At 49.4% G+C, this 24492-nt stretch overlaps 1 protein-coding gene across 2 annotated transcripts in view; it reads left to right on the top strand.

The window, feature by feature from the left end:
• Window positions 1-24492, top strand: part of CDIN1 (CDAN1 interacting nuclease 1) — a 574168-nt gene that overhangs the window by 314327 nt on the left and 235349 nt on the right. For both annotated transcript variants that reach the window (XM_069209034.1, XM_069209035.1), the window contains exon 9: window positions 7123-7190. In XM_069209034.1, the coding sequence (XP_069065135.1) occupies window positions 7123-7190 (68 nt within the window). The remainder of the gene's footprint in view (window positions 1-7122; window positions 7191-24492) is intronic.

The following is a 24492-nucleotide window of genomic DNA, read 5'->3' as shown; positions in this document are numbered from 1 at the left end:
TAGACACTGCTATGCATCTAAGTGGAAAAGATTTGTTTGCTACTGCCATACCAATCAAATCCAACCATTGCATGCCTCTACAAAGGACATAGTGGGATACTTACTACATTTGCAAAAAGCAAACCTCGCTTTTTCATCTATAAAAATACACCTCGCAGCAATATCTGCTTACCTACAAACTACTCATTCATCGTCTCTATTTAGAATACCAGTTATTAAAGCATTCATGGAAGGGCTAAAAAGAATTATACCACCAAGAACACCACCAGTTCCTTCATGGAACCTTAACATCGTCTTAACAAGACTCATGGGTCCACCTTTCGAACCCATGCATTCCTGTGAAATGCAATATCTAACGTGGAAAGTCGCATTTCTCATTGCAATCACATCCCTCAGAAGAGTAAGTGAAATACAGGCATTTACCATACAAGAACCATTTATTCAAATACACAAAAATAAAATAGTTCTAAGAACAAATCCAAAATTTCTACCAAAAGTAATCTCACCATTCCATTTAAATCAAACAGTAGCATTGCCAGTGTTCTTCCCACAACCAGATTCCGTGGCTGAAAGGGCACTACATACATTAGACATCAAAAGAGCACTAATGTACTACATTGACAGAACAAAGCTAATCAGGAAAACAAAACAACTGTTCATAGCTTTTCAAAAACCACACATAGGAAATCCAATCTCTAAACAAGGCATTGCTAGATGGATAGTCAGATGTATTCAAACATGCTATCTTAAAGCCAAAAGAGAATTGCCTATTACACCAAAGGCACACTCAACCAGAAAGAAAGGTGCTACAATGGCCTTTCTAGGAAACATTCCTATGAGCGAAATATGTAAGGCTGCAACCTGGTCTACGCCTCATACATTTACTAAACACTACTGTGTAGACGTACTAAATGCACAACAAGCTACAGTGGGCCAAGCTGTACTAAGAACATTATTCCAAACTACTTCAACTCCTACAGGCTAAACCACCGCTTTTAGGGGAGGTAACTGCTTTATAGTCTATGCTAAACATGTGTATCTGCAGCAACATATGCCATCGAACTGAAAATGTCACTTACCCAGTGTACATCTGTTCGTGGCATTAGTCGCTGCAGATTCACATGTGCCCTCCCGCCTCCCCGGGAAGCCTGTAGCCGTTTAGAAGTAAATCTTAAATCTTAAACATTTGTACATTTGTAAATAATTATTATAAACCTTTTATGTACATACGTATTCACTCCATTGCATGGGCACTATTTATAGCAAACAACTCCATCCTCACCCTCTGCGGGGAAAACAATCTAAGATGGAGTCGACGCCCATGCGCAATGGAGCCGAAGAAGGAGGAGTCCTTCGGTCCCGTGACCAAAAAAGACTTCTTCGAAGAAAAACAACTTGTAATACTCCGAGCCCAACACCAGGCAGCAGACTGTGCTAAACATGTGAATCTGCAGCGACTAATGCCACGAACAGATGTACACTGGGTAAGTGACATTTTCATTCCTAGCCAGCCAGTGATGTGATTTTAAAGTTGTAGTCTGATCCTTTTAAACTATAGATGAGAAGTGCAGCAAGGTTTGTGGTCTTTGTAGCTTCCTTTACAGTATGAGACTGGATGGGTTTCTTGGACTTGCACGATGATGCTTCATGTACTTGTCCTGCAGGCGTTGCTTGCTATTCAAAGTAGGCTAGGAGCATTTCCAGTTTTCCATATTCCCCTTCAGCCTCATCAGCACCCCCTTGGTGTCCACAAAAGTGATGGCAGTGGTCGCTGCCCATCCTCAGCAGTCAGGAGCTCCTGCATTTCTGTACCTCAGCAACCAGTTGCTGGAGGTGGACTTGCTACAGCCTGTCATGGACCACCTCCGAATGATGACGGCACTCCTAACATTGTTGGGGTTTATCATAAATAATCCAAAGTTCCATATGATTCCATCAAAGAGACTTCCACTCATTGGGGTGATTCTGGACATGGAGAAGCTCAAGGCCATTCCTTCGCTGAAACTCGCGTGGGACATTTGGGCTATGACCCTGATGGTTCAGGCTTGACCCTGGATCCAGATGAATATAGCTCAGGGGTTTTTCGTCATATTAGCTTCACAAATCCTCCTTGTCAACCACACAAGGTGGCTCATGATGATGCTAATAAAATAGTTTTATAAAGCACACCTGTTGCCCTGACAAGTTTGTCCTGGTGTTGCAAGCCTGATACAGCAACCCGTTTACTGAAACAACCAGGTCTTCAAACCTTTACGAAACTTTAGGTAATTTCCTTCAACCTTTGAAGGAAGTGGTCATTCAACAATTTGGGAGCCAAAAAAGAAAATGCTCTACCGCCTTTTCGGGTCAGTCTTATTCAGGGAAAAGGAAAGCATTAGCAAACCGTAAAGGCCGGCTCAGAAAATAATCTGAAGTTTCTCTGATATAATTTCAGGACGCAGCTTATTTTACGCTCGATGAGACATACAAGCAATGTTGAACTATATTCTCTTCTTATCCCCCCACATGTTTAGCTTCTGGAATGGGAGGATTCCTAATTCAGAGAGTCACTGATTTGGTGCATTGGTGATTGCCCATTGGCCAAAACACAGCAGCTCCATCTTATCTCCTTTCACCTTTAATGCATTGCTGCATATCCATTTATTTATCCGTTTGAGGCAGCTTTATCGTTATCCACCACTGAGACAACAATTTGAGTATAGTTAACATACGACTTAATTGATAATGCAAATTATTTTATTAGTGAAGCAAGGGGAGCCTCATAAATATTAAACAAGTAGGGGCTTCATATGGAACCTTGGGGCATGCTACACAGTCGTTCATTATGATAGGAGAAAGTCACCATTCGCACCGTTTGAGAATGATTGGATAACAATGAAGAGAACCAATTTAAATATTTACCTTGCACTTCCGACATCTGCAGCCTCTAGAGCAAAACAAGAGACCTTATCAAATGCAACGCTAAGCTCCAACGGGATCAACGCTGAACTTCATGGTCCATCCAATAGCATCTTAATATTATCCAAAACTGACACAAGAGCAGTCTCAGTGCAGTGAAGTGGTCTAAAACCTACTTGTGTTTTATCAAGCACTTTGTTGACCTATATCTGTGTCTAATATTTTTGTGACAGAAAGTGAGATAGGCCTATAGTTTGACAACTTTGAGTGGGTCTGCAGAAGGTTTCTTTAGGATTGGAAGAGTTTGAGCGTTCTTCCATCGCTGAGGACAGGCTGCCTAACCAATAGAAAGATTGCTCAAATCTATAATGACAGGTGCCAGAGAATCCCTGCCGTATGATGGCAGGAGGCAGGGCATGGGTCCAATAAGGAATCCTCATTTATATTTAGTATTAAAGCTTTCACTGCATTGACCTTGAGTGGTTCCGAACATGTAGCATTGTGTGGTGTAGCATTAGGATCCACGGGTACCTCTGTCCCAATACTCTCACTGCTGGCCCAGCAGTGGAACTTACATGCCAGTGTACGCCGTATCAAGGCTGCCTTTCCAACACTGTCCACGTCTCGGAAGAGACGCTCACGATCTGGAGTGGTGGCGGACTGTTTACAATTTGTCCTGCGGCAGGGCACTGTCCTTTCCCCACCCAGAGCTGACAGACCGGACAGATGCATTGCTATTAGTTTTTAGGGGCAACTGGGTAGTCCTTTGGGGATGGTAGAGGTCTCTGGTCTTCAGTGGAAGTTCACTCTACTTCAATCTTCTGGGGGTGCAGGCCATTCATCAGGCCCAGAAGACCCTTTGCCATCCATCACGGGGAGGCGGGGTTAGGGACTCGCGAATAGTACCACTGCCATGTGCAGCACGCAGGGTGGATGTGGGGTCCGGAGTCCTCTGTGTCCCTGAAAATGGCAAGAGCGCACAGCATCTTCCTGGTCGCCCACCATCTGGCAGGGTCTTTAAATGCCAGAACAGATAGTCTGAGCAGACGCTGTGGCGTACCGTGACTTCCAACAGTAGGGAAAGCCTAGGTTAGATCTTTTCACCACTGTCAAGGATGTGCAGTGTCAAACATTTTTGTGTACCTTCATTAAATATTTAGGTGTTATAATATATCATAGCCATCAAGATTTATTAGATGGAATATTGGGGCAGCAGTTAGAGCACTTAGAAGTAGTATTCATTTTTGGACACGCTTACAGAATCTGTGGCTGGCAGAATAGCGGAAGCTAAAATGATGGCGTTACCCAGATTGCTCTATTTCTTTAGCACGTTGCAGTTGGTGGTGCCTCGCCAATTGTTTAGGGATCTGGAATTGCTGCTTCTGGAATTGTTTAGGGTAACTGGTAGCCGTAAAGTAGCACTAACAAAACTACAGCGCCGTATAACGGAGGGAAGGTTGGCTCCTCCTGATCTTGAACCTTATTATCTGGCGGCTTAACTACAATGGTTAATCAAGTCGATTTACTGTCAAACGAAAACTGAGGAGGGTGCTATTGACTCAATGCCTGATTTATTGAAAGTCTTCTTCCTTCCTCAGCGGTGACTGCCTTCAATTTCTCAAGAGTCTCCTAGTGATGCAGAAGTGCTGGTGATGTTGCCTTCAGCTATCCCTGGACCAGGTGCCCTATTCACCTGATATGCCATTAAAATGGATTAAATTAATGGTCCGGGTAAGAGGGTGAGCAGGGATTGAATGGTGTACTTTGGGGTTAACAGTGTTGGGGATTTAGATTGGGATGGAGTATTGCTTAGGTTTGAAAACCTGACTGCAGAATTTGCAATACCTAGAGGATCCTTTTTAGTACACAAGGCATTGGTTGCAACAATCAGGAATTATTGGAGAAATAGAGATGCTGAACCTGCCACGCATCAGGTGTGTCAACAGCTCTTTACCACAACTTGGTGTGTAAGAGAGGTCACGTATGTATATCATGTGATTCGTGCAAATAGTCGTTCTCCTCTTGCCAAGGTTAAAATAAAATGGGAAAGACTTAGTGCTCCAAATTAATGATGCCAGCTGTTTCTAGTAATGCTAAGTTCAAATTATTATTTTCTATATCCTGCAAAGAGCTTATCTTACACCTTGCAGGATTAACAGGTTCTATGTGACTACTGCTGCAAAATGCCCTAGATGTGGGGGTGTTGGGGGCAGAAATGTTCCACCTGGTATGGCCCTGCCCTTCACGAGCGGAATTCTGGAAGGAAATAATATAATATATGAATGGATATCACTTGTACACCTTTTAGTCTGCCTTTTGGGGGATACCATCTCCCCCAAAAAAAGAAAACTACTACTAGATTTAGGGCCTGATTACAACTTTGGAGGAGGTGTTAATCCGTCCCTAAAGTGACGGATATACCACCAGCCGTATTATGAGTTCCATAGGATGTAATGGACTCGTAATACGGCTGGTGGTAAATCCGTCACTTTACCGTCACTTTTGGGACGGATTAACACCTCCTCCAAAGTTGTAATCAGGCCCTTAGTGATTTAAGATTGATTCTGGCTAAATGAGAATTGACTGTGCACTGGAAATCGGCACATGGTCCTCCCATTACTAGATGGCGTAAGGAAATGGTTAGATGGGCAAGCTTGGAGAGTGTTGTTATTTCACGCGATAAAGAGAGGGCGAGGAAAATTGAAAAGGTTAAAGCCTGGGAACACCAGGTGGAGAGCTCGTCCGCCCTGGAAGGGGACACCGATTTGTCGAATAGCTCCGAGTCCATGTGGATGAAAAAAGAAAAATCTAGTTTGGTACAGATATATTGGGTGATAATGGGTAATACTGTGATATACTTGTTCCTGTGGAATATTTTTGCCCCTTATTTATTATTTTGGCACCTGCTTTACTTGATTAGGTGTAACTGTGGGTGGGGGTATTGATGTTACAGTTTTATTATGGTAGTTTTAGTGGACCGAAGATATGTATAAAAGTTACAGTAGTTGAAATATGAAACTAATAAACATTATTTAAAACTAGAACACTTGCTAGGAGGGGCGTTCCAGCAGGAATGTAACAGCCCACCACTCTTGTTCAGGGTTCTGATGAAAATCAAGAACAGCCAACCTCAGCTCATGCTAGTCGACCAGGCTGAGCCAGGAGAGGGTGGTACCCAAACTCCTGAGTCTAAGCAGCTGTCCTACAGTCAGGCTACCAGTTTGGGAGGACCCCCTGACTCAGCAGCAAAACTGGGTCCTTCACCCGAATCTACGCAACTTACGTGTCCATGGGTGGAGTTTGACCGCCCTCCTTTGACAGCTTTTGGTTTACTGCCTGAAGTGGTGGATATAATCCTTGACACCAGTTGCCCCTCCACGAAATCCACTTATGCTGGGCATTGGAGAAATGTGTAACCTGGTGTGGTGCTCAGGACAGTGGCCCACTTACATTCCTTTGGTTTGTTTCGTTTTTAGCTCAACCCTCTTGCAGTGGGCATGGTAGAAGAATATTTCTCTGCAGTTTGTCATTTGTCACGTCAACTGTCCTTATTTAAATCGCCTTTTGTGAAGATGTTTACTAAACGTTTGATACACATGTTCCCACCCCAGTCTTTTGTGATACTACAGTGGGACCTTAACGTACTCTTGACATTTTTTAAGTGTACGTCTTTCGAAAATACATATAGCTGCTCGCTACCTTTCTTGACCTTGAAGACAGTCTTTTTCATGGTGATCAGTTCAGCTCATTGAGTAAGTGAACTGCAAGTACCATCTTATAACCGCATATCCCAGACATATTGGTGCTGCTGACTAGCTTAGCCTTCGTATCGAAAGTGATGCCTCCCTTTTACGCAAGGCAGTTGATCAGTTTACCAGCATTATTTGCTTCTTGAAAGATTAGAGGCTTGGTTGATTGAACCTCCAAAGTTTTTCCCATAATCATGCCAAGGACCATTAAGTGGGCTATTTACATATTTACTGACTTGTCCTACAAACCAGAACACACCAGTCCAAGTAGTATTTCTATAGTAATTGGATAGCATTGCTCAACTTCCATTTCTAGATTGCTGGGGCGCTCAGGATATATTGTGTGGAACACTACAGGATGGTGACCATTTTGTTAACCATTCAGTACTGAGATGTCCAGATCATCCTTGATGCAGTTTTTCACATATTTTGAGCATGTTGAAACGTCTCATATTTCCTTGACATTGCGCCTCAGCTCCATCGGACATGAGCATGAAGTCTTGCTGCGAGAGAAGCTCCTGGAGAATAACCTGTCCTTCCTTGGTAAGCTTTCAGCCGCGAGCTGGACAGTGTGTTGTGATGCATGAGTCAAAAGTGTCGTCATAAGATGAAAGTGTTAATGACTGTGAAAAGCTCATCGACATAGACTCTCTTGCTCTCAAAGAGGCAAGTGATCCTATAAGGAAAAGAAGTACCAGAGAACATAACCACTTTAGTTAGATGATAGATTTGTTCATATCATTGGTAGACAAGACAGCTTTGAATTTGTATTTTTTAAATCTAGGTTTTTAAATTGTATAAATACTTAATGTGAGGGTAATGTGTATGCAGTTGCTCCAAGGTATTCTGTTTGAAAATTCCTAAATTGTGGCGTTTTTTTATTTTGTGTCAGATTAGGGGTGAGTGTAGAATTTAGCGCATCATGACTATCAACGGATGACCTACACTACAGAACACGAGCACAAAAATATGCTTAAAACTTAACAAGCATTTGCAATGTTACGGGTCTCGCATTTTGTCAAGTTAGAGGTATTAGCGTTGTAAATTCCTATCCAGACTTTTCTTGCCACATTAAATGGAAAAAAAAAAAGTGTGATCGTGCTGTGTAAAACATAGCACGACCACGCTGCGAAATAAAGAGAAAAAGTAGTCCAGGAACCATACGGAAAACATGGAGCCTCGTATGTTTCCAGTAGTTGGTTGGTGCGCTCGAGGAGGGCTAAACATCGGAAAAGGCATGATGTATGCATGCCTTTCACCAATGAAAGCAAGCCGATTTTAAAAGGCCAAGCCCACGAACCAATGTAAGTGACTGACGTGGCACGGGCGTGGTTAGAATCCCAAAGAGAGATCACAACAGGGAACGGAGCGCTTTACGCTCTCCCCTAAAAAACAATAAACAAATTTTCGGAATGTTTGGCAGTAATGGGTCAGGATGAGTAAAGTTATAAGGAGAGGGAAGGCGCCAAAATGTAATATTCATATTTTAACCCCCACAGTGGATCTTTAGCCCAGGCATTAAAAAAAAAAAAGAGCTGGACTCCAACACCAACCATATGATGTCAAAGGCCATTGTTGTCTGCGTATTTATTTGATTTCATGTAAATACGGTTAATGTTTTTGAAAGTAATTCTCAATATAGGTAGAAAATGAGTATATAACTGTGCGCGTAAATTCACAAAATCTTTGAAATTGGAATCTGATTTCAGAAGCTGTTCGGCTGTGAAGAACATTTCAGTTATATTCATACACTTTTTCATGATATCCTTGAACTTTTAGCAAGTCAAAATAAGCCATTAACAAAAAAAAATCATCCCTGGTGGGGGGGGAAACATGGGGGGGGGGCACATAAATGGTCCACTATAGAGCTATATAGGCATAGGAAATGCCTTGCCTTCATCCACCGTCCTGTTGAAAAATCAGCATTGGTTTGTTGGGGTTGGAACTCTAGTGCAGGGCTCTCTGACATGTGCAAAGTCATGCACATTTTGAGCCCTTTACATTAAGTGCACTTTTGCCCGTATAGTTAATTTCAGCAGAAATGTTGCATTTTTAAGACCGTATAGGGTATGCAGAGTAACTCTACACACTATATTACAGCAAGCATTTCGCTGCCTGCATTGCACCACAGTAGCAAAGATTGAAGCAAAGAAAACACACAGAAAAGGAAATGACGCATGGAAGCCAGAATCACATCCGGTCTGCAATGTGCCCTCACAGTGGATCAGGCCGCTCTTTAGAACACACAGAAGACTGGTATTAACAAAAGGAGGTGTGCCAGAGGCAAGCCCGTCTGCGCCCGTCCGAGCCTGGACCGCGCCCAGCGCCCGTCCCCCTGGTCCACGCTTCTCCGACCTCCCGAAGCAGCACTACTCCTCCACAGAACTCCATGCCCTCAACCCGGGCCAGCACCCCGCCTGGGCCCAGGCCAACCCCAAACACACACATGGACCATTCACATGCCACTCATGCCATTTTTCTTGCACTCACACTAATACCCGCAACACCAACACGCACCACAATAACACCAAACCCCGCAACCACCTTAACTGCATCCTCCTTACCACCGGCTCCGTCCACAAGCACGCCATCGAGCTTTGGGACCTGCTCACAACATACTCTCCTGACATCGCCTTCCTCACGGAAACATGGATGAACCCCTCATCAGAACCTGACAAAGCCATAGCCATCCCAGAAGGTTACAAAATCCCCCGTAGAGACCGCGTAAACAAATCAGGAGGAGGTATCGCCATAATACACAAAAACACCATCAAAATCTCCCCCAACGATACCCTAGACAACGCAGAACACCTACACTTTCTAATACACATCAACGCCAACACCACCCTTAGAGGAACCCTCATTTACAGACTACCAGGACCCCGTCCCCTATTCTGCGACGCCATCGCAGATACCATCAACTCCCACGCCCTCACCTCCACAGACTACATACTCCTTGGTGACCTCAACTTTCACCTGGAAAGCACCCATGACTGCAACTCCACAGCCCTGCTGGACAACCTCACAAACCTCGACCTCAAGCAACTGGTCACCTCACCCACTCACTCAGCAGGACACACGCTTGACGCCATTTTCACCTCCAGCAACCACATCGCCTTCACTCACACCACGAGCTCCACTGGACTGACCACCACTGCGTCCACTTCTCCTTCATGAAACCCCCCCACCCACCAACAACACACTACACCCTACCAAAGTGGAACAAGATCTCCAAAGAACACCTGATCACCAACCTCACACAAGCTCCACCTCCCATCACCAACAACCCCAACACCGCCACCCACGACCTCACACACTGGTTAACAACCTATGCAGACTCCCTCGCCCCATTGAAAACAAACAACACCACCCGCACTGTCAAGACAGCCCTCTGGTTCACCACAGAACTCCAGGCTTCCAAACGAGAATGCCATTAAATTGAGAAAGCCTGGCGCCAAGAACCATCAATGAGCAACTTCTCCGCACTCAAAACAGCCATGCACAAACACCACCAACTCATCCGGACCACCAAACGGTCCTTCTACAAAGAACGCATAGGCAACAACACACACAACAGCAAGGAACTCTTTGCCATCGTCAAAGAAGTCACCAAACCCAAATCCAGCACCATCGACCCTCCACCCTCCCAAAACCTCTGCAACTCCCTCTCCAACTACATTCACCTCAAAATCGCAGACATACACAACAGCTTCACAGCATCAGCACCCACCATCACCACCACCGACACAACCAACACAACACCCTCCCACACCAACCAACTACACACCTGGACCCCCACCAATGACAAAGAAATCGTCAAATTCATGAACCCCATCTACTCAGGCTCCCCTACAGACCCTTGCCCCACCACATTTTCAACAAGGCCAACCAAATTATCGCTCCCCAGCTCTGCACAGTCATCAACAGTTCCTTCGACACCGCAACCTTCCCAGATGTTTGGAAGCACGCTGAAGTCAGCGCTCTCCTCAAAAAACCCAAAGCAGACTCTGAAGACCTCACAAACTACCGTCCCATCTCTCTTCTTCCCTGTCCCGCACAGGTAGCTGAGAAGATAGTCAACACCTGTAGGAAAGTACCATCTTGCCTGGCATGTTACCCCCATATTTCACTGTAGATATGTTGTTTTAGTCTGTGTCACTGGGACCCTGCAAGGCAGGGCCCCAGTTCTCATAAGTATGTGCCCTGTATGTGTTCCCTTTGTGATGCCTAACTGTCTCACTGAGGCTCTGCTAACCAGAACCTCAGTGGTTATGCTCTCTCTGCTTTCCAAATTTGTCACTAACAGGCTAGTGACTTAATTTACCAATTCACATTGGCATACTGGTACACCCGTATAATTCCCTAGTATATGGTACTGAGGTACCCAGGGTTTTGGGGTTCCAGGAGATCCCTATGGGCTGCAGCATTTCTTTTGCCACCCATAGGGAGCTCTGACAATTCTTACACAGGCCTGCCAGTGCAGCCTGAGTGAAATAACGTCCACCTTATTTCACAGCCATTTACCACTACACTTAAGTAACTTATAAGTCACCTATATGTCTAACCTTCACCTGGTGAAGGTTGGGTGCAAAGTTACTTAGTGTGTGGGCACCCTGGCACTAGCCAAGGTGCCCCCACATCGTTCAGGGCAAATTCCCCAAACTTTGTGAGTGCGGGGACACCATTACACGCGTGCACTGTACATAAGTCACTACCTATGTACAGCGTCACAATGGTAACTCCGAACATGGCCATGTAACATGTCTAAGATCATGGAATTGACACCCCAGTGCCATTCTGGCATTGGGGGGACAATTCCATGATCCCCCATGTCTCTAGCACAGAACCCGGGTACTGCCAAACTGCCTTTCCGGGGTCTCCACTGCAGCTGCTGCCAACCCCTCAGACAGGTTTCTGCCCTCCTGGGGTCCAGGCAGCCCTGGCCCAGGAAGGCAGAACAAAGGACTTCCTCTGAGAGAGGGTGTAACACCCACAACCTTTGGAAATAGGTGTGAAGGCTGGGGAGGAATAGCCTCCCCCAGCCTCTGGAAATGCTTTGATTGGCACAGATGGTGCCCATCTCTGCATAAGCCAGTCTACACCGGTTCAGGGATCCCCCAGCCCTGCTCTGGCGCGAAACTGGACAAAGGAAAGGGGAGTGACCACTCCCCTGACCTGCACCTCCCAGGGGAGGTGCCCAGAGCTCCTCCAGTGTGTCCCAGACCTCTGCCATCTTGGAAACAGAGGTGTCTGTGGCACACTGGACTGCTCTGAGTGGCCAGTGCCAGCAGGTGACGTCATAGGCTCCTTCTGATAGGCTCTTACCTCTCTTGGTAGCCAATCCTCCTTCCTAGGTAGCCAAACCTCCTTTTCTGGCTATTTAGGGTCTCTGCTTTGGGGATCTCACCAGATAACGAATGCAAGAGCTCACCAGAGTTACTCTGCATCTCCCTCTTCACCTTCTGCCAAAGGATCGACCGCTAACTGCTCAGGACGCCTGCAAAACCGCAACAAAGTAGCAAGACGACTACTAGCAAACTTGTATCGCTTCATCCTGCTGGCTTTCTCGACTGTTTCCAGGTGGTGCATGCTCTGGGGGTAGCCTGCCTCCTTCTTGCACCAGGAGCTCTGAAGAAATCTCCTGTGGGTCGACGGAATCTTCCCCCTGCAACCGCAGGCAACAAAAGACTGCATCACCGGTCCTCTGGGTCCCCTCTCAGCACGACGAGCGTGGTCCCTGGAACTCAGCAACTCTGTCCAAGTGACTCCCACAGTCCAGTGACTCTTCAGTCCAAGTTTGGTGGAGGTAAGTCCTTGCCTCCCCACGCTAGACTGCATTGCTGGGTACCGTGTGATTTGCAGCTGCTCCGGCTACTGTGCACTCTTCCAGGATTTCCTTAGTGCCCAGCCAAGCCTGGGTCCCCGACACTCTAACCTGCAGTGCACAACCTTCTGAGTTGTCCTCCGGCATCTTGGGACTCCCTTTTGTGACTTCGGGTGGACTCCGGTTCACTTTTCTTCTAAGTGCCTGTTCAGGTACTTCTGCGGGTGCTGCCTGCTTCTGTGAGGGCTCCCTACGTTGCTGGGCGCCCCCTGTCTCCTCATCCAAGTGGTGACATCCTGGTCCCTCCTGGGCCACAGCAGCATCCAAAAACCCTAACCGCGACCCTTGCAGCTAGCAAGGCTTGTTTGCAGCCTTTCTGCGTGGGAACACCTCTGCAAGCTTTTTCACGACGTGGGACATCCATCCTCCAAAGGGGAAGTTCCTAGTCCTCTTCGTTCTTGCAGAACACCAAGCTTCTTCCACCCGGTGGCAGCTTCCTTGCACCCTCAGCTGGCATTTCCTGGACTCCTGCCTACTCTCGACACTATTGCGACTCTTGGACTTGGTCCCCTTGTCTTACAGGTACTCAGGTCCGGAAATCCACTGTTGTTGCATTGCTGGTGTTTGTTCTCCATGCAGAATCCCCCTATCACGACTTCTGTGCTCTCTGGGGGTAGTAGGTGCACTTTACACCTACCTTTCAGGGTCTTGGGGTGGGCTATTTTTCTAACCCTCACTGTTTTCTTACAGTCTCAGCGACCCTCTACAAGCTCACATAGGTTTGGGGTCCATTCGTGGTTCGCATTCCACTTTTGGAGTATATGGTTTGTGTTGCCCCTATACCTATGTGCTTCTATTGCAATCTACTGTAACTTTACATTGCTTACATTACTTCCTTTTGCTATTTCCTGCATAATTTCGGTTTGTGTACATATATCTTGTGTATATTTCTCAACCTCATACTGAGGGTACTCACTGAGATACTTTTTGCATATTGTCATAAAAATAAAGTATCTGTTTATTGTGTTTTCTTATGATAATGTGCATATGACACCAGTAGTATAGTAGGAGCTTTACATGTCTCATAGTTCAGCCTAAGCTGCTTTGCCATAGCTACCTTCTATCAGCCTAAGCTGCTAGAAACACCTCTTCTACACTAATAAGGGATAACTGGACCTGGCACAGGGTGTAAGTACCTCTGGTACCCACTACAAGCCAGGCCAGCCTCCTACAACACCCAACTGTCTCACTTCTTAGAAGAAAACCACATACTCAACGCCTCCCAGTCTGGATTCTGCAAGAACCACAGCACTGAGACCGCCCTCATCGCCTGCACAGACGACATCAGGAGCAGAGTGGACAAGGGCGAGACCGTCGCCCTCATCCTCCTAGACCTCTCCGCAGCATTCAACACTGTATGCCACCAAACCCTCCGCACATGCCTTTTTGATGCCGAAATTCGACACAGGGCCCTGGACTGGCTCACCTACTTCCTCGCCGAAAGAACCCAAAGAGTTCACCTCCCTCCTTTCCGGTCTCCTGCCACCATGATTATCTGCGGGGTCCCCCAAGGATCCTCCCTCAGCCCCATCCTCTTCAACATCTACATGGCCTCTCTCGCCAACATTCTCCGCCCCCACGGAATCACCATCATCTCATACGCAGACAACACCCAGCTCATCATCTCCCTCACCAGGAACCCAGCCACCGCCAAGATAAACCTGCACGCCGGACTCCTCGACATCTCCAAATGGATGACAGCAAGCCACCTCAAACTAAACTCAAACAAAACAGAAATCATCGTCTTCAGCACCAACAAGATGGCATGGAACGACTTCTGGTGGCCCACCACCCTCGGACCACCCCCTACACACACCGCCCACACACGCAACCTTGGCATTGCTCTAGAGTCATCTCGCTCCATGACCCAGCAAATCAACGCCATATCATCCTCCTGCTTCAACACCCTTCACATGCTACGCAAGACTTTCAAATGGATTCCTTTAGAGACAAGAACGGTCACCCATGCCCTCATCAGCAGCAGACTGTACTACGGCAACACCCTTTACGCAGGGACCACAGCCAACCTCCAAAGAAAACTCTAGCGAATTCAATACGCAGCCGCACGTCTCATCCTCATCCTCCCTCGCCACGAACACATATCCACCCACCTCAGATCCCTACACTGGCTGACCATCAACAAAAGGATCATCTTCAAAGTCCTCTCCTACGCTCACAAAGCCCTCCACGACACTGGACCGGCCTACCTCAACGAACGAGTAAACTTCCACATACCAACTCGACCGCTCCGCCGACCTTGCCCTCGCTACAGTCGCCTGCATCCAACGCACCACCTCCGGCGGCAGATCCTTCTCCCACCTCGCCGCCAAGACCTGGAACTCCCTCCCCACCAACCTACGCAAGACCCAGGACCTCCTAACCTTCAGAAAGCACCTTAAAACATGGCTTTTCGAGCAGTAACCGGCAACACCACTCCCCCGCCCCACCCGCCACAGCGCCTTGAGACCCTAACAGGTGAATAGTGCGCTTAAGAAATTATTTGATTGATTGATTGATTGATTGATTGATTGTGCAGGGTATGCAAGAAGGGTGTTAACATGTAGTAGGATCCCAGCTGAAGTACAACATGTATATGTAGAGTGCGTCGGGGTATGTCTTGCGTTGAAATGTCCAAGAGTCACACTGTTGGTGTGGTCGTGCAGTTCTAGTTATCTGAGCAAGCTTATCCGGCTGAGGCATGGTCTGCGGTTCCTCTTCATCCTCCCTACGTCTCTTCCACCACCGACTGCCCTTAAGAAGCCTTGAGTGGACTCAGAAATCAGGACCTTGGATGACACCTCATGCTTAACTGCACAGTACAGTGCACCAAAAACTAATCAGGATTTAGACTGTTTCTTAAGCCAACTTCACTTCGTATTTTTCTTGACCGGCTGCGTCTCTTGACGTAACCGTATTTAACATGAGAATCTTGGCAGAAGGACAGTCTTATGTCATGGTCTGGATCTCGTTTGGAATCTAGTACTCAGCAAAGTATTGGACTCTTTCAGATTAAACTTTTGTGATGTCTGCTGGTCTACTGGGTAGACCCCATATCTGTGATGGACCTGTATTCTCAGGACTATGGGAGCCTTGATGAGATTCACAACTGTCTTACTCTAGAGATTGTTGGGAGGTTCTGCTTTGGACACTCACAGAGTTCAGAGCAGCAGACAAAATCTATAAAATGATAACCCTCCACAGGTCTCACTTTGTTTGCCTTGTCTATGACTGGTGCACCTTTAAATCTACTTTACTATGAGCTATCTTATCAAGCGAAGACAAAGGTTTTAGACCCTTCTGTTGTTTGGAAGACTGTTCTTGTCTTTATCGATAAGTTGGAAATTTGTTGGTGTTGTTTCTTCAACTATTTCCACATCCTCTACAAACTCAGTGTTTCATAGCTTTTACACCAAGGCTGTTCCCAAATTCATTCCTGGCCTTCAATCACTCCTGACTTTGCTACCTCTTCCCAGAATGCAGCTTGCCTTCTGAGCTTCATTGTGTACTCCTACAATTGTGCAGTAGAGGCGAGGCATCCTGAGTCAGAAGCAGGGGGCTAATTTGTTTTTCTATTGTTGGGCACTTACAACCTAGTAAATTTGGGTTCTCAACACTGTCAAGATACAATGTCCACACGCCGTGCCTCCAGGCTCTCCTTTAGGCCTGATGAAATTTCAGAAGAATCCTACAGACCTGCCGCAGGAGATCCAAAGACGACAGATGCCAGGTGCAAAGGAATGTGTTTTGTTGTTTTGCTGTTACAAGCAGTCAAAGGGTCTCAGGTCAATTTTACATCTATGCAACAGTAGGTCTTTGTTCAAAGCTTACAAGATCTTGATGAACTTCTTCTCTGCTTGTTACATTGTTTCGTACGCGAGTATGGGCCAAGGTTTCCCACATCAATGGGCTACAGATGGTGGGTCCTTCTTTTCCCAAAACGTATATGGGCAAAAGAGCAGTTCACATAATTTGCCACAGCACTGCCCTATGTGATAAATGTATTTGTGCAATATCTCTGTGTGGTAAGCCCAATAGTATTATTCCAGAGTCCGCTGGCATTTCATAGCCCAGTACTCGGTTAATGTGACACAGTATCTCTTTCCAAAAGATGTGTAGGGCACTCCCACCAAACGTGAAGCCTCAAATCTGCAGCACCTATCCAAAACTGTTTGGAATATCAGTTTTCATTTTCCAGTTGTTCTGTTCCAGTGGCACTGTATTTTGAAAGTTGATGCCATGTACAGGATGCTTGTGTGAATTCTCTGGTTGTCCCTGCACGGTGTTTCCCATTCCTCATCTGTTATGTTGCTTTTCAGTATGTGGGTCCAGGTTTTTGGTATTCCCACTAGCCGTCCCCCATCTTTTCCTTATCTGTTAGGGTTTTCCATATGCAAGATATCCCACCTTTACTTCCCAGTTGGATCCTGGTAAAGTTTTCAGATCCTTTGTTGTCTCTGACCTGATTTGCAGATTCAATACCCAGAGCCTGAATTAGAACTTGGCAGACGGGTTACTCCGTTATCCCATCTGCCAAAATCTAAATCCCATAGTCTTTAATGGGATTTATATTTCGGCTGACGGGATATCCATTACCGTTGTGATGGAGTAACCCGTCTGCTGAGGTCCAAATGAGACCCTCAGTGTCTCAGTTGTTGATATTGTCACCTTCCCTTCTCTGTTGTGCCATACTCTTTCTTACATTTTTCAGATTACTTTTTTTTTCACCTTCTTTAAGATGCCTGAGAGTATGTGACGTTCTCTCTCTTTCCATCACTTAAAGAAGTCTAGCCTTAACATACGTTTAAATGAGTGATTATCATGTATTGGTGTTTTCTAGGATGGAACAATGTTTTGCGCCGCCTTGCCACCATATGCCAAACCTTGAACGCTATCGTCACTGGGATAGCTACCTATGTGTTGCAGGGTTTTGGGGATTTGTCTGTCATGCTAGATCCACTGTGATCTCCCAACTATTCCTATTTTCATTGAGAGACCGGTTTTCTCTGTTTTTCGTGCAGTCCATCCCACCAGAATTTAGAGGTGAGCCCGTCTATAATAGGATAGTCTGTGGGTCATCCCAATCTCCCTTTCTCTCCCGGGGCCACCATTATTTTCACATTTACCTGAGATTTATGCCTGCACGTATGACTGAAACTGAGTCTTTTTGGATGACCCCAATATTGTCATTTGAGATGGCTACTGACATGGTCTGGACAAAAGTACAAGAGGCAGGCCAGGATATTCATTTTTATTGTGTGAAGCCCATCAGGTCTGGAACTAAAAGAAATCCATCTGTATAGTTCCCTTGATGTTTTTTGAGTTCTGGTTAGTTAGCTTTGGCCTAATTCTCCAATTTGTTGCTAAAATGTAGGCCCAATAACCTATTTGAATGAGACCCACCTAAACGGGCAATTGGGTTTAATTTACTCTATTTCTCTGTCTGTGAGGGCCAGATTTAATATCTAAGACTTCTGTTGATTTACATTAAACCCTGATATTAGTTCAACTTATTTCAAGGTTTCTACTAGTATGGTTTTTGCAATAGGTTAGTCAATGTTAACAATGTGTCATCTTCAAAGAGACATATCTTTTACTCCTCCCTGGCCAAATGGAAGTCCCTGGATCCTGTCCAGCTTATTCCTTTGGAATGGAAGAGATTTGAATGCTTTGTCAAATAAAAATGGAGACAAGGGCACTCTTGTGTTGTCCCTCCCTGTAACGTGAAGGGTTTTGCTGATGTGCCATTTACTCTTAGCCTAGCTTCTGTATCTTTGTCACTGGACAAGATCAATCCCTTTATCTCTGGGCCCATACCAGTCTTATCCAGGACTTCCTTCAAGTTTCTGCATGAACTTCTTCAACAAGTGACCTTTTGTGACATGTCTTGTATCATCAGACTTTGCAATTTTGTGGCCATCACTTGGGCCAGAATGATAAATGCGCCCTTCTTTGGCTTTAATAAGAACAAGGCATATCTATTTCTTAAGCAGCGTCAGCCAACCTATTCTGGATAGAACAGTTCGACTTTTTCAACTAAGATCTTTGGTGGGGATGGTTCTTGTGCTCTTCAGTTGCACGTGGACAGAATTAAGCCTTTTAAATCTTTTTGTCACTTAGGGTTATGTTTCCCTGCTACATAAGCACGTGAAGCACTTATTCCAGGAGATTGTATTTATTTTTCTCCTTCGTAGGCGTGAGGTTCCTGCCCCAATTCCTAGGATGTTATGCTTATTCCACCAGAGGTAACCCAGCATGAGTGTGCCTCCGAAGTATGAGAGGCAGCCACATCTGGTGCCTTTGCCAAGACTTGCTGTCTAGCCTCATCTAGAAGAGAACTGACCTCTCCCGGAAGTACTCGTCATCTGTTTGCGAGATCCCTGGTGGGAATATTGGCTTTTCTTCCTTGTTTCTTTAGCTGGTTAGAGCGCTCCGGATCAGCTGCGAGAGCTCGCCTGGCCCTCTCTCCATCACAACTCCAACACCCGCCCCTCCCCTATTGTGGCTCTGTCATGAAAGTTTGGAAAATCAGGTCGGTGTTCACAGCAGAAGGTTTGAACGGGTGAGATCCAGACACCCATAGGGGGGGCATGCACTTGGGGGTTGTCTCGCAGCTTTCTTTAAAATGACCGCATTGAAGAGGGGCGCTTTCCTGAGAGCACCTGCAGGTGAGTGTATTCCCTCCCACCCCACAGCAGGGACAGCCAGGGCAGAAGCAGCCATGAGCACACCCCACCCTCACGCTTCCTTCTCTGCAGTCACTCCCCTTTACAGGCCGAATAGAACGCGCCCTGTAAAACCAAAGTAAAACTTAAATGGGAAACTTTAGGTAATAATTGGAGGAAAAAAATAAACTGAAAATAGAGTTTTGACTATCGGGCTCTGGAAGAAAAAACATGAAACTAACGATTTTTTATATATACCAAAGGAACAAGAACTAGTGGGCCCTGCCTTCCTACCTCTCTCCATTGGACCACATTGTGTGATCCTCGGCAAACCGCATTATCTCCCTTTGACTCAGTTATTTTATCTGCCAGGCCATCGGGCGCTCTCACAATCCGTTCAGCACCAGTTAAGGGCGCTGTGAAAAGAGGCAGATGTCGAGGGGTTAGTGGTGCCAGGCTCGTGCCCGTGGCTCGGGCTGGGTGCAGGGAGGCTCTGGAGAGGGATCAGTGATGCCAGGCACGCCCCCGTGGCTCGGGCTGTTTGCAGGGAGGCCACTGGAGAGGGTCCATGATGCCACGCACGTCCCCGTGGCTCGCCATGGGTGGAAGTAGGCCACTGGAGAGGGGTCAGTGATGCCAGGCACGCGCCCGTGGCTCTCCATGGGTTCAGGGAGGCCACTGGAGAAGGGTCACTGATGCCAGGCACGCGCCCGTAGCTCGCCAGGGGTTCAGGGATGCCACTGGAGAAGGGTCACTGATGCCAGGCACGCGCCCGTAGCTCGCCATGGGTGCAGGGAGGCCTCTGGAGAGGGGTCAGTGATGCCAGGCACGCGCCCGTGGCTCTCCATGGGTTCAGGGAGGCCACTGGAGAGGGGTCGGTGATGCCACGTACGCGCCCGTGGCTCTCCATGGGTTTAGGGAGGCCACTGGAGAAGGGTCACTGATGCCAGGCACGCGCCCGTGGCTCGCCAGGGGTTCAGGGAGGCCACTGGAGAAGGGTCACTGATGCCGGGCACGCGCCCGTAGCTCGCCATGGGTGCAGGGAGGCCTCTGGAGAGGGGTCAGTGATGCCAGGCACGCGCCCGTGGCTCACCCTGGGTGCAGGGAGGCCACTGGAGAGGGGTCGGTGATGCCAGGCACGCGCCCGTGGCTCGGGCTGGGTGCCGGTGAAGCCACAGTGGAGTGGTTAGTGATGCCAGGCACCCGCCCGTGGCTCTCCATGGGTTCAGGGAGGCCACTGGAGAGGGGTCGGTGATGCCACGTACGCGCCCGTGGCTCTCCATGGTTTCAGGGAGGCCACTGGAGAAGGGTCACTGATGCCAGGCACGCGCCCGTGGCTCGCCAGGGGTTCAGGGAGGCCACTGGAGAGGGGTCGGTGATGCCACGTACGCGCCCGTAGCTCTCCATGGGTTCAGGGAGGCCACTGGAGAGGGGTCAGTGATGCCAGGCACGCGCCCGTGGCTCACCCTGGGTGCAGGGAGGCCACTGGAGAGGGGTCGGTGATGCCAGGCACGCGCCCGTGGCTCGGGCTGGGTGCCGGTGAAGCCACAGTGGAGTGGTTAGTGATGCCAGGCACGCGCCCGTGGCTCTCCATGGGTTCAGGGAGGCCACTGGAGAGGGGTCGGTGATGCCACGTACGCGCCCGTGGCTCTCCATGGGTTCAGGGAGGCCACAGGAGAAGGGTCACTGATGCCAGGCACGCGCCCGTGGCTCGCCAGGGGTTCAGGGAGGCCACTGGAGAGGGGTCGGTGATGCCACGTACGCGCCCGTAGCTCTCCATGGGTTCAGGGAGGCCACTGGAGAGGGGTCGGTGATGCCACGTACGCGCCCGTGGCTCTCCATGGGTTCAGGGAGGCCACTGGAGAAGGGTCACTGATGCCAGGCACGCGCCCGTGGCTCGCCAGGGGTTCAGGGAGGCCACTGGAGAAGGGTCACTGATGCCAGGCACGCGCCCGTAGCTCGCCATGGGTGCAGGGAGGCCTCTGGAGAGGGGTCGGTGATGCCAGGCACGCGCCCGTAGCTCGCCATGGGTGCAGGGAGGCCACTGGAGAGGGGTTGGTGATGCCAGGCACGCGCCCGTGGCTCGGGCTGGGTGCCGGTGAAGCCACAGTGGAGTGGTTAGTGATGCCAGGCACGCGCCCGTGGCTCGCCAGGGGTTCAGGGAGGCCACTGGAGAGGGGTCGGTGATGCCACGTAAGCGCCCGTGGCTCTCCATGGGTTCAGGGAGGCCACTGGAGAAGGGTCACTGATGCCAGGCACGCGCCCGTGGCTCGCCAGGGGTTCAGGGAGGCCACTGGAGAAGGGTCACTGATGCCAGGCACGCGCCTGTAGCTCGCCATGGGTGCAGGGAGGCCTCTGGAGAGGGCTCAGTGATGCCAGGCACGCGCCCGTGGCTCACCCTGGGTGCAGGGAGGCCACTGGAGAGGGGTCGGTGATGCCAGGCACGCGCCCGTGGCTCGGGCTGGGTGCCGGTGAAGCCACAGTGGAGTGGTTAGTGATGCCAGGCACCCGCCCGTGGCTCTCCATGGGTTCAGGGAGGCCACTGGAGAGGGGTCGGTGATGCCACGTACGCGCCCGTGGCTCTCCATGGTTTCAGGGAGGCCACTGGAGAAGGGTCACTGATGCCAGGCACGCGCCCGTGGCTCGCCAGGGGTTCAGGGAGGCCACTGGAGAGGGGTCGGTGATGCCACGTACGCGCCCGTAGCTCTCTATGGGTTCAGGGAGGCCACTGGAGAGGGGTCGGTGATGCCACGTACGCGCCCGTAGCTCTCCATGGGTTCAGGGAGGCCACTGGAGAGGGGTCGGTGATGCCACGTACGCGCCCGTGGCTCTCCATGGGTTCAGGGAGGCCACTGGAGAAGGGTCACTGATGCCAGGCACGCGCCCGTGGCTCGCCATGGGTGCAGGGAGGCCTCTGGAGAGGGGTCAGTGATGCCAGGCACGCGCCCGTGGCTCACCCTGGGTGCAGGGAGGCCACTGGAGAGGGGTCGGTGATGCCAGGCACGCGCCCGTGGCTCGGGCTGGGTGCCGGTGAAGCCACAGTGGAGTGGTTAGTGATGCCAGGCACGCGCCCGTGGCTCTCCATGGGTTCAGGGAGGCCACTGGAGAGGGGTCGGTGATGCCACGTACGCGCCCGTGGCTCTCCATGGGTTCAGGGAGGCCACAGGAGAAGGGTCACTGATGCCAGGCACGCGCCCGTGGCTCGCCAGGGGTTCAGGGAGGCCACTGGAGAGGGGTCGGTGATGCCACGTACGCGCCCGTAGCTCTCCATGGGTTCAGGGAGGCCACTGGAGAGGGGTCGGTGATGCCACGTACGCGCCCGTGGCTCTCCATGGGTTCAGGGAGGCCACTGGAGAAGGGTCACTGATGCCAGGCACGCGCCCGTGGCTCGCCAGGGGTTCAGGGAGGCCACTGGAGAAGGGTCACTGATGCCAGGCACGCGCCCGTAGCTCGCCATGGGTGCAGGGAGGCCTCTGGAGAGGGGTCGGTGATGCCAGGCACGCGCCCGTAGCTCGCCATGGGTGCAGGGAGGCCTCTGGAGAGGGGTCAGTGATGCCAGGCACGCGCCCGTGGCTCGCCATGGGTGCAGGGAGGCCACTGGAGAGGGGTCGGTGATGCCAGGCACGCGCCCGTGGCTCGGGCTGGGTGCCGGTGAAGCCACAGTGGAGTGGTTAGTGATGCCAGGCACGCGCCCGTGGCTCTCCATAGGTTCAGGGAGGCCACTGGAGAGGGGTCGGTGATGCCACGTACGCGCCCGTGGCTCTCCATGGGTTCAGGGAGGCCACTGGAGAAGGGTCACTGATGCCAGGCACGCGCCCGTGGCTCGCCAGGGGTTCAGGGAGGCCACTGGAGAGGGGTCAGTGATGCCAGGCACGCGCCCGTAGCTCTCCATGGGTTCAGGGAGGCCACTGGAGAGGGGTCGGTGATGCCACGTACGCGCCCGTGGCTCTCCATGGGTTCAGGGAGGCCACTGGAGAAGGGTCACTGATGCCAGGCACGCGCCCGTGGCTCGCCAGGGGTTCAGGGAGGCCACTGGAGAAGGGTCACTGATGCCAGGCACGCGCCCGTAGCTCGCCATGGGTGCAGGGAGGCCTCTGGAGAGGGGTCAGTGATGCCAGGCACGTGCCCGTGGCTCGCCATGGGTGCAGGGAGGCCACTGGAGAGGGGTCGGTGATGCCAGGCACGCGCCCGTGGCTCGGGCTGGGTGCCGGTGAAGCCACAGTGGAGTGGTTAGTGATGCCAGGCGCGCGCCCGTGGCTCACCCTGGGTACAAGCGAGTGCCCCCTACGGACTAGGGAGGCATCACACAATACAAGCCGAGTCAGGAGTGACGGATGCTGAACATGTTATCTTTTATTGATTTAAAGCCCGGCGAGGAACTCTGATACCTAATACCCTGCGCAGCGCACAGGCCCAGGTCCGCAATTAATATTTGATAAAGTAGTTGAAAAAATGCTTTAATATCTGCTGCAGCGTCGCTGGCGGTGTCATGAGATATTAGCCCTAATCTGGGGCTTAGGAGACCAGAAGGAAGCGAAGGAGATGTTATCAGCCTGGAAGGGAGACAGCGGAGGCAAGAGTTGGCTTTCTCCTTTTTTTTGTAAAGGTTTTTGGTTTCTGTTATATTTTCGTGGTGGCAGAACAACATTTGAATATTTTATGTCGGTAGCAGACATTACATGCTTGCATAGGGTGACCAGATTTTGAGAAGCAAAAACCGGACAGGTCAGACATAAAAGAAAGACTAAAGACTTTACACTCACTTTTATATATGGCCTGTCCCGTTTTTTTGCGTAGCTCTGTGAATGTGTGCCTATACGTGTGTGTGTGTGTGTATATATATATATATGTATATATATATATATATATATATATATATATATACATATACACACACAATTACAAGACTATACATAAAAAATTAGCTATGGTTTGACCTCCCACCCTGAGCCCCCAACCTGCCCCCACCCACCTCTCTGGCCCACACTCGTCTCTCTGCTGGGTGCAGACAGGGGACTGTGTTGCCTGACAGTAACAGATAAAATATTTGAATTATTGCATACTCTGTAGGCGTTTGTTAAAGGAGAGCATACCTTGAACTTATGCTTCCCTAGATAATCTGACCTTTGTCCCAAAAACCGGGACATTTATGTAATAATTTGACCCTTGTCCCAAAAACCGGGACATTTGTTTAAAATTAAAAGAAGTGTCAGGACGCTGGCACAGTCGTCTAAAAACCGAGACTGTCCGGGGAAATCTGGGATGTCTTGTCACCCTATGCTTGCAGGGTTTAATGCGG

This window comes from Pleurodeles waltl, chromosome 9, assembly GCF_031143425.1.
Source record: "Pleurodeles waltl isolate 20211129_DDA chromosome 9, aPleWal1.hap1.20221129, whole genome shotgun sequence".
NCBI lineage: Eukaryota > Metazoa > Chordata > Amphibia > Caudata > Salamandridae > Pleurodeles > Pleurodeles waltl.
The sequence above is the reverse complement of the archived record's forward strand: the minus strand, read 5'-3'. Positions and strand labels throughout refer to the sequence as shown.